The sequence below is a fragment of the Hipposideros armiger genome, unplaced genomic scaffold (assembly GCF_001890085.2).
Source record: "Hipposideros armiger isolate ML-2016 unplaced genomic scaffold, ASM189008v1 scaffold_334, whole genome shotgun sequence".
Taxonomy (NCBI): Eukaryota; Metazoa; Chordata; class Mammalia; order Chiroptera; family Hipposideridae; genus Hipposideros; species Hipposideros armiger.
Genome location: NW_017731684.1, coordinates 1,271,728 through 1,282,459, shown reverse-complemented (window position 1 = coordinate 1,282,459; position 10,732 = coordinate 1,271,728). Strand labels below are relative to the sequence as shown.

The window sequence follows — 10,732 nt, the reverse complement described above, 5'->3', positions numbered from 1 at the left end:
ATATTTGGGTTCTGCATGAACTCAAAGAAGTTCATTTGACGGCGCGTATAAATATCCGCAATATGCTCATTAAACGTGAGGAAAACGCTCCTTTTTTGAAGCAACTGATAACTGGTGATGAGAAGTGGATTGTTTACAACAATGTGGTGCTCAAAAGGTCTTGGTCCTGATGTGATGATTCGCCTCAAACGACATCGAAAGCAGACATTCATCAGAGGAATGTTATGCTCTCAGTGTGGTGGGATTTTAAAGGTGTCATGTTTTTCGAGCTCCTACCAAGGAACCAAACAATCAATTAGAATGTGTACTGTCGGCAGTTGGACAGTTTGAATGAATCCATCATCCAGAAACGTCCAGAGCTTGTTAATTGTAAAGGAGTTGCGACAACGCGAGACCACACACAAGTTTGATCACCAGTCAAAAATTATTGGAGCTTGGATGGGATGTGTTGCCACACCCACCATAGTTGCGTGACCTTGCACCGTCAGACTTCCACTTGTTTCGCTGTCTTCAAAACTCCTTGCGTGGTATAACGTTCAATTCAGATGAGGCTGTACATAGCACCTTGTTCAATTTTTCGCAAATAAAGACAGGTCCTTCTATGAACGAAGAATTATGAAGCTCACTGAACGATGGCAAAAGGTTATTGAACAAAACGGGCAATATATCATCGATTGATCTTTGTTCTTTATATGAATAAATGACCTTTGAAAAACATAGACAAAATACGTCATGACTTTTCCGACAACCTAATAGTTTGAATCTCCCATTATTTAATACCTTTGGTATTTTAGAAGAAACCTGCACATTTGTATCGAAATACTCAATCAGAAAGTAAGAGAAGAAGGTGTATGTATACCTTCTGTAATTGGGTTTACCCTGTCCTCTCTCTAATCATTTGAGTCAGACTGTGCTTCATTAGAAATCTTTCAAAGTAAAATCCCTGTGTGTACTGGGTGGGAAAGGAATGTCCATGACCGCTTCTGGCAAACTTTCTGATATCCTTCTCGTGACTGAAGTTAATTTACAATTCCTCTGGAGGTTAGCTCTGCAGTATATTTGTTGGAAACAAAGTTAAATTACAGTGATTTTCCCATTTATACCTATAGCATCTAGCTATCAACTTGCAAGCACAGTTTTAACTTTGTGATCTAGTTGACCTGGAGAGGAGAAGGATGAATGTACTACCTTCTCTGAGAGATGAAGATTACTGTGCCACAATGTTAAAATTTATGAGAGGCTGGGCCTACAGTGAAATATAGCGAGCCCTCTGTCATGAATATTTCAAAATTACAATAATTTATTGATCATAATTTTAATGTGCCCTGCCTTCTGAAGTTATAATTCTTATATTACAAAATATTAGGGTCAGAAATCAGACAAGTTGAAGTTTTTGAAATAAGAGCAAATAAAAATGTTATGTTCAAGGTCCTGACTCATTTTTTAAATATTCAAATTTAAAAGGGGCCAAGAAAACACTGATCTGTCTGTAAAAAAGTTGAGTATGTGTGAAGTGTGAAATTTATGTAGATACTTATGCAATAAAGTGTATAAAGCAGGTACAACCGGCCGGGCTAGACACTGGCCGTTCTTGCCTACAATCATAACTTACTTTTTTCTTCTAACTTATGCTGCCCTCCAGTTTTTCTTTTCATATTAACCCTTACCTTGAGAGAATGTTCATTCTGCAGAACAAGACTCATTAGGGGACACATTTCTTATGGACGGAGCCTGCGTTTTTGCCATTTATTAATCCTTAGAGCCCCAAGTGCTCTTCTGTGCATGCTGCGTTCCTCAGTAGCTGTCATGAACCTGCTGAATGATCCACGAGAAAGCTAGTGTGTGCTGTGTGCTGCTTGGGGAAAGGGGGTATGTTGGAATAGAACTATCTTTTTCTTGTTTATTTGAAAATACGCTCTTTGCCAAGATTTCTCCGGGTGAAAAAAGGAGCCCCCTTCCAAGCATTCATCTAAGATACCAGTCTAAAAAGAACTGAGTGTTTTTTTAACTCTTATTTTCTGGCACACAGTGTTGTTATTCTCCGTGGGGATGAAGTCAGAATATTTTATGATTTCTCCTTTTAGAATCACCGGTTTTCTTTCTTTTTTTAGATTTTTTATTGGGGAATTGGGGGAGGGGAACAGCGTTGGGAAATCAGGGAAGGGGAACAGACAAGTTGCTGTCATTTTGTTCTTCAGTCTACTTGTGGAGGACGCTGCTTCACTGGCCCATGTTGGCATTATGATCATTGTGCTCTTCCTGTCTGAAGCAGTCGGTCGCCGGCCATTGGACGGCTGCTTACGGCAGCTCACAGCAGCTCTTGCCAGCTGCCGGGTGCTCATGCTGGCTGCTGGCCAATCACTGTAGTTCACGGCAGCCCATTGCAGCAGGGGCTGCAGTCTACGCCTTTGCCGGCCACTCATGGCAGCCCAGCTCCAGGTTGAGCTGTTTACAATCTTAGCTGTAGAGGGCGCAGCATCACTGGCCCATGTGGGAACTGAACCGGTGGCCCTGCTTCTCAGAGCTCGTGCTCCCAAGCCAACTCTTAACCAACTGAGCCACTTTTAATCAACACTTTCCCTCCTCAAAGGTGCATCTTTTAAATGTCAGTTCCTGGCCTTTTATCAGTTTAGATTTGCACATTTCCAGGTTGAATATTGGTTATGGCACACCTAAGTCAGAAGGAGAGATACAAAGAAAAAAGAATGTTGTTTTTGTTTGTTTGTTTTTTAAATGATGGCCTTAGGAACTTACATATAGCAGCACTTGTGCTCTCCTCTCCTCTATCTGACCCAGCAGGACCCAGCTAGTCTTCATTAAGGTTTCACTATGTGCCAGGCACAGGGCTGGATAGTTTTAGAGAATCTTTGCATTTCTCCTAACAAAGCTGGCACCTAAGTATAATGATTTCCTGTTTCTGGGAGAGAAGCTTAGGGACTTTACAAACTTATCTGGGCTCACCAACGGCTGAGCTGGGATTCAATCCAGTTCTTCTGATTCCAAAGTTCATGCATGGTCTTTCAGTTAGAACATGACATTCAGCCCTTTTAAACAATAGCTGGCTAATATTTTCCCAAGCAGCAATGTTGTAAGTAGTGATTAAATAGGGAAAATAGAGGCAGGAATGAAAACTACCACAATATTAATAGCTGCCATCATTCTCAATACTTCTATGATGAACAGGTGTTCCCTAATTCATTTTTTAAAATAAATAATTGCAAAAAAAAAAAACAAACCCAAAAAAACAATCTTCATGGCCCTATAATTCTACTGAATTTTGAGTTAAATAGGCTTCTGTTATTATTTTTTTTTCTGGGAACTTAATGATTATTTGTTACTTAGTGTATATGGGAAAATGCATTCCTAATTTCTAAATAACCAATTTTAAAGTGAATTTTTGAACCCAATGAACCTGTAAATTGAGGACTGAGTATGGATTATTTCATATTTGGAAAAACTCTTTTTTCCCAAAAAACTCTTTTTTCCATTTGTTTTAGCTAAAAGTCTATCTCACTATAAATAGATGGGGTATATTAAAAATTGTATAATCATTTGTTCTTTGGGCTTAATTAATGTTGATTTCTTTTTTCCAATACTAGGTGTTAACATGTACCACCACTTCTGTGACTTTATCAATCTTTATATTACTCAGCATGTTAATAATTCATTCAGTACAGACGTGTACATCGTGATGTGGGACACGGTGAGTAAGTGTGTACTCTGGCTTCAGTTCTGTCTTTGCCTCACTCAGTAAATCTGGGACTCTGATGTGGTAAAATGGAATTTTCGAAGACACACATTTAAATACACACACGAGCACACATACACCATACATACGCAGATGAGTGGGAATGTGTCTGTGAATATGTATTTACATGTACGTATATGTATGGGCAGACACAAAGGTAGCTGTGTACCTTTGTTCTTCACATTTTTGAGTGAGGCAGTGGAAGATTTCTGTCTCTCTTTGGGCTGGTGAAGCTCAAAGACCAAAAGCCTGTCCTTAGTGTTCCTCCGAGACAGACGTATGAAGACTGTCCTGCCTTTGACCTCTGTGAGCCCCTGCATGACCCACAAGGGAGAGCTTGCTTCCGGTTTGACCCCTTGTGACCACCGCCTGCCTCTGCTTCCGGTTTGACCCCTTGTGACCACTGTCTGCCTCTGTTCCCGGTTTGGCCTCTTGTAATCACCGCCTGCCTTTGCTTATCTGCAGCTCTGCTGCTGCTGCCTCATTGCAGCTGTGCTGTGTGTGTGAGCTCCCTACACAGGGCGAGGCTGAGACCTGCACATAAATATTACACCTGCTATTTGCTTATTTGTTGTTAGTGTGGTCTTTTTTTCCTTTTTTTCTTTTCCTGCCATTTCTCTGCTGCTTTCCATACTGGCCCCACCACCTGCCAAGGTAACTCCCCAAGGGTTTCCCCAGTGCACTCAACTGTGAGATGGGATCATTACAGTGTCTACCTCAGTGTCATTTTAAGAATAAACCCTATAGTGTACGAACAGTCACAATGCCTGACACACAACAGGTGTGCTCTGTAAATTAACGATGACAAAGACAATGGATCACGAGAACGTGTGGTTTATAGTGTGCTGTGCACGAGAGAGGCTGCCTAAGCTGGAAAATTGGAATACCCACCAAGAAGTCATCTAGGGTTCAAGTAAGCATTCCAGCTCTGAAGGGCAGGGCGCTGATTGACTGCCCCCTGGTGGTCCGAGTCTATTCAGAACAATGTTACAGGGGAACTACAGCTTGCTGGCAGGGAAGCATCAGGCATTTCTTCCGGAAGGAGTCCTTGTAGCAGTCCACATAGCACAGCTCTGGTACAAGGAGGTGGGATTCACCTGGGGCAGGTACAGGTGTCTCATGTCCTACAGGGGCCAGTATCTCCTGGGACAACTGCATTGGCAAAGCCCCCAGGATCCCCACGAGATCCAGCCAGTTATAAATGTCATTGCACCCTTTCCCAGTCCAAGTGCGATTTACCTATCTAGCATCTTTTTAAATTATAAGCAGTATTACCTAGAAACACGGTTGATACATTGTCTTCATTCCCAGAGAGCAGAGCAAGGCAGCCACCTGAGATCAGATTCTTGTGCAGAAGGGGAGATGGGTTTGCTAACACTTTGTCCACTTAGGTGAAGCTCATGGTTGAGCTGCGTAGATAGGTTTTCATTATCACTGCTCCCTAAACCTGTAATTTGACCTGAAGTCTGATGAGAGTTGGTTCTTTAATTCTTGGCATGTTAATGCTTTCTTTTGGTTTCCTTCCTTGCATGTACTTACGTTTCCCTTTGTGTTCCAGTTTTGCTGCCACCACAGTTTCATTTCTTGAAAATGTTTCTGTGAGCAGAGGGCACAACAGTCCCTTTCTTCTTTTTGTGTAAGCACTTCTAGGCCTCAATCACCAGCCATCAGCAGCCCTGAATGATTAACTCAGGGAGGTTGTGTTTTTTAAATGACACTTGATGGTATTTCATTTAGTGCACACAGCCCTCGGTGCACAAGCGTTTCATTAGCTTGTATTGCAGACGAGGGAGCTGAGGCTGCTCTGCCATGACAGTCAGCGAGCAGTCAAGCCCAGGCATCCTGTCCAGGCAGTGTGACCCCAGACCTGTGCTCGGAAACACAGTGCTTTATTGCCTCCTTGTAGCTCCTGCAGAACTTGCTAAGTTGACTCAAAGTTTTCCAGACACTTTCCAGAAGCTTCCTTGTATCTTGCTGCATGCTTTTCCATGTCTTCCTCAAGTGAACTAAGTTAAACTAAGCTAACCTCTCCAACCCCCGCCTCGGTGTGTGCTGGCAGTCAGTGGGCTGCACAGCCATCAGGAAGCTCCCAGGTTATGGGTGGCTGGGCATGTGAGGTCAGGACACTCAGACTGTGGCTGGCCTGGGCAGGCAGGTCGGATCAGCCCCTGAGGCTGGGCACCCTGATGTGACCGCCCCCCTCTGCTTCTCTCTGTGCATCCACCTTAAACCTGCACGTTTGGTCAGAGGCTTTTGCTAGTTCCCCATTCAGGCTCTCAGGACAGGCAGCCTGCTGAATTGCTCCGGAAGTGAGGTGCAGAATACTGAAGGTCTTATTTCTAGTGGCTGACTTTTTCAGTCTGAGTTCTTCCATTTTAAAATAAATGGATCTCCTTCTTTTAGCTGATGGAGCACATAATTAATTTCTAGTTTTGAGAAGCAAAATGCATTTGGTAAATGTACTAGAAAGAACTAGTTCCTGCTGAGAGGCAACTGCCATACAGAGTTCATGAGCATGGAGTCTGGAACCAAACGCACTGGGTTTAATCCCAGCACTGCAGACACACCAGTTCTACAATTTAGGCATATTAAACTTGTGTCTAAGTTTCCTCATCTGTAAAATGGGGATAATATTACCTAGCTCATTAAGTTTGTGGGATGGTTTAATATATTAATAATAGCAAGTGCTAAGAACAGTGCCTGCATGCACACAGGAATATGAAAGATGCTATTATTATTATTATTATTATTATTATTATTATTAATATTAATGGGGAATTACCAGTTACTCATTAGTCAATGGGTAGATCATTTCATAGAGCTATAATACATACATTATATTTTTAATATTAAAACTTTCATGGCATTTTCTTGCTCTGAAATCTATTTCCAAAGGCATAGTCCATTGATCGGATGGTTTTTGCTCGCTGAGCTTATCAGAGTGTGGACAACTGGTGGTATATATATGTGTTATGTGTATCTGCAATGTGAATAAGAAACAGAAAAACAACAACACAACAACTACAGTTTTGGACATGAAAATACAAAGGACTAGGGTGGAAAAACAAAGCAAAACACTTTTTTTTTAAAGATTTTTTTATTGGGGAATTGGAGGAGGGGAATAGTGTTGGGGAATCGAGGAAGGGAACAGATAAGTTGCTGTCCTTTTGTTCTTCAGTCTAGTTGTGGAGGATGTCGCTTCACTGGCCCATGTTGGTATTATCATTGCGCTCTTCCCAGGTGAGGTAGATCGGTTGCCAGCCACTGGACAGCCACTCACAATGGCCCTTGGCAGCTCATGCTGGCTGCTGGCCACTCACATGGGCTGTCAGCCACTCAACGGTAGCTTTACGGCAGCCCACTGTAGCCTCATTGCAGCCTACACCATCTCCGGGGCCTCACGGCAGCCCAGCTCCAGGTCGAGCTGTTGTGCACCATCTTAGCGGTAGAGGGCGCAGCGTCACTGGCCCTAATGTGGGATCTGAACCAGGGCCCTGCTGCTCAGAGCTGGCATCCCAAGCCAACTCTTAATCAACGTGCCACTTGGCCGGCCCAAAACAAAACACTTTTAGCAGATTAAGATTATAATTATAGTGATTATTTTTTATGACACTACATCAAATTAAGTACTTGCTCAGGCCAAAGATGAAAATCCGTTTTTTGATATGGATTTTATGAGCTACTTTGGGATCATTAGTTCTTAACACTAACCAGCTAGTTTAGGTACATTGTTGCATTCTTGAAAAGCCATGTTGCATTCTTTTATTGCCCTAACTTACTTTGTTTCCACTTTCAGAGCACCTATGGATATGGCGACCTGTTCTCTGACACATGGAAAGCATTTACAGATTATGATGTTATACATTTGAAAACTTATGATTCCAAAAGGGTACTGGACACTTTACTGAAATGTTTGTAAATAATTGTCATTGCAGATGACTCACTTATCAAGTAAATACTTAATATGAGTTTCTATTAATTATTACTGTTGATTTCTGACTTCTCAGTTTTGTTTTTATAATTGGAATCCATGTTGTTAATAACCATGTAGATTTTAAAAACATTCTTCCATAGCTTTTCCAAAAACAAGAATTTCACTTGAGTAGAATAGTTTGCTATTCAAAATATTTTAATGTAAAACAGAGGTTAATTCAAATTTATTTTCTGTAATTATAAGTGTCATTTTGGTGTGAAGGGTACAAATCGTCTTTTCTTACCTTTTAAAATATCTTCATTGTTAGGTATGTTTTAAAGAAGCTATTTTTTCACTACCCCCACGGATGAGGTACGGACTGTTCTATAATACTCCTCTGGTAAGCATGTTATCCATTGTCAACATTCATATTTATGGAATTTATTCTTGATAGACTTTTAAGATAGTATTTATACATAATTTGAGAACATCTTAAATAGTAATACAGAAACATTCATTGTATTATGAACCATTGTTTTTATTTTAGATATCTGGCTGTCAGAATACTGGCTTATTCAGGGCATTTTCCCAGCATGTACTACACAGACTGAACATCACACAAGAGGGACCCAAGGTAATGAATACACAACAGGTCCTTGAATAATGCACTTCATTATAACGGTAACACTGGTTTCATTATACATCTTTTCACCTTTTCTCTCAAAGTCACAGAACCTGTGAGGTAACATTAAGCGAGGACTTATCGCATTACGGGTTCTGAGGTGGGCTTGACTTTTCACCCTGAATAAAAATCAATACCACATTTGCTGAAAAAAGAATCGGAAGACAGTGTTTTTCTGTGTTAACAGTTTCTGACCTGGAGTGAACGGAAATCAGATGTCAACAACCTATGAAAGATAAACTAGGGATAGTGGAAGAATGTGCTTTTTTTCTCCTATTTGTCATTCTTTGCCATATCTCCCCATCCTTCCCCAAACTTCTACCTAAGCCATATAACCTCTGCTAAAAAAAGTTTACCCAACCAACCAAACAGAAGTATAATGAACAGGTTTTGTCTTCTGTGGCTAAAGTCGATGCATTTTTATTCCCTGAGAGAACTGCGAAGGAATCAGGCTTAAAACAAAATTCCATGAATGTATTCTTCTTAGGTTTCATCTCTTTGTGAAAATCACATTTTAGTTCAGGTCTTCATGCATTTTCCAGGAATACACAGCATTATTTTGTCTTTTCCTTTTGATTTCAGGATGGAAAAATTCGAGTCACCATTCTTGCCCGGAGCACAGAGTATCGGAAAATACTAAACCAAAATGAGGTTAGTTTTTGGTATGCATTTTTAATATCATCATGTTGAATTTAACTTCTTATGACTAGTATGCTTTAGTTTTTCACAATGCATTAAATGTTTTGATTTGAAATTATTAACTGTTAGAACAGTTTGATGGCTCTGCTCAGTTCATTTACTGGATTTTTACCGAAAGTCACCAAACCCCCCATCACCAAATAAGTTTTACCTTACTGTAAACATTCATTCGCTCCAACTCAGAGTGGGAAAGAGGCAAAAACTGTGTTCAAGGCCTGCCATTACTGCCATGGATTGCAAAACATCCTGCCTCTGGAAAAACTAGCAGCAAAAACGTGAGAGTATCTTTTGGGAAATGGTTGATGGAGTATGGGAGTATGTGGCATGAAGCGGCAGGTGAAGTTGGAAGTCTCCTTCCTTTTCATGACTGTGTGTCTTAGAAATTGTCTACCTGTTAGACTCCCAAATGGATTTCAACAGCACCAACTTGTAAATTATATTTAACCTCAATGAGATCACCATGCCTAAAGCAGCATGGCTGGAAGATGCATTCACCACAGTAAGGTTTATTCCACAAAAACATATTGAACTCCTGCCATGTGATGGGCCCTGGAGCTGTAGTGGAACCAGAAGGCAAGACCCCTGCCCTCATGGAGCTTACGCTCTGGAGGATAAGTAAACAAATCTGTAAGTAAGGCGATGGTAGTTCGTGGTAAGTGCTGCAAAGGGAATCAAACAGGATGATGTGTTAGAGCCTGGGGATGTGAACGTAAGGGGGAAGCAGGCAGGCAACGTGTCTGAGGAGGTGTTGCCTAGACGGAGACCTGAACAGAGAAGACTAGCCAAGGAAAGAGCCCCCCAGGCAGAAGCAAATGTCCTCTGGTGTCCAGAGCTTTAGGTGTTCCAGAAACAGAGAGAACACCAGTGTGGCATATATAGCGAGAGAGATGGCGGTGATACCAGAGGTGAGGCATGCTGTGGGGGGTCACACATCTGTCACCCTCATAGAGCTTGATGAGAAGACTGATTTTATTCCAGTGTGAGGGGAAGCCACTGTGATGTTTTAAGCAGGGTGTCTTAGGCAAGATAATGGCCCCTTCAAGATGGAACCTGTGGCTAGGTTAGGGAACATGGCAAAGAGAAATAAAAATTCCAGATGGAATTAAGGCTGCTAATCGCCAGCCTTACAACAGTGAGATTATCTGGGATTATCCAGGTGAGTCCTGTGTAGTCATACGTGGGATCTAAGCCCGCTCCCCCAGAGAACCTTTGCCTCTCTCTGTCTGGACAGCTCTTTTCGTAGTTGGATTCTTCTCACTGATCAGATCTCAGTCCAGCACTTCTTTAAAAGTGGAGAGAACAGGAAACATGATGGTGGAAACAGGGCTAGAGAGATGCTAAAGCAGTGTTGCTGGCTTTGGAGGTGGAGGAAGGGGGCCTCAAGCCAGGGGATGCAGATGGCTTTTAGAAGCTGGAAAAGGCACGGGTTCTCCCTGGAACCTCCAGAAGGAGCGCAGCCCCGCCCACACCTCGATTCTAACCCAGTGGGACTTCCGTCTCACTGTGTCAGACTTCCATTCTACAGAACTGTGGGAGGACAAATTGTGCTGTTTGAAGATGCTGAGTTTGTGGTGATTTGTCATAGCCGCAAATAGAAAATGAATATACAGGGAGAGACAGGAACTGCCTTATTTATTTTTAAATCACTCTGGCTGCAAGAGTAGGAGCAGGGAGATTGAGAGCTGTTGCT

The 10,732-nt window shown here is 41.9% G+C and overlaps 1 protein-coding gene across 1 annotated transcript in view; it reads left to right on the top strand.

The window, feature by feature from the left end:
• EOGT (EGF domain specific O-linked N-acetylglucosamine transferase) overlaps window positions 1-10,732 on the top strand; it is a 33,343-nt gene that overhangs the window by 13,143 nt on the left and 9,468 nt on the right. The window contains exons 8-12 of the mRNA XM_019661076.1: window positions 3,600-3,703; window positions 7,545-7,637; window positions 7,990-8,061; window positions 8,209-8,295; window positions 8,926-8,998. Of these exons, the coding sequence (XP_019516621.1) occupies window positions 3,600-3,703; window positions 7,545-7,637; window positions 7,990-8,061; window positions 8,209-8,295; window positions 8,926-8,998 (429 nt within the window). The remainder of the gene's footprint in view (window positions 1-3,599; window positions 3,704-7,544; window positions 7,638-7,989; window positions 8,062-8,208; window positions 8,296-8,925; window positions 8,999-10,732) is intronic.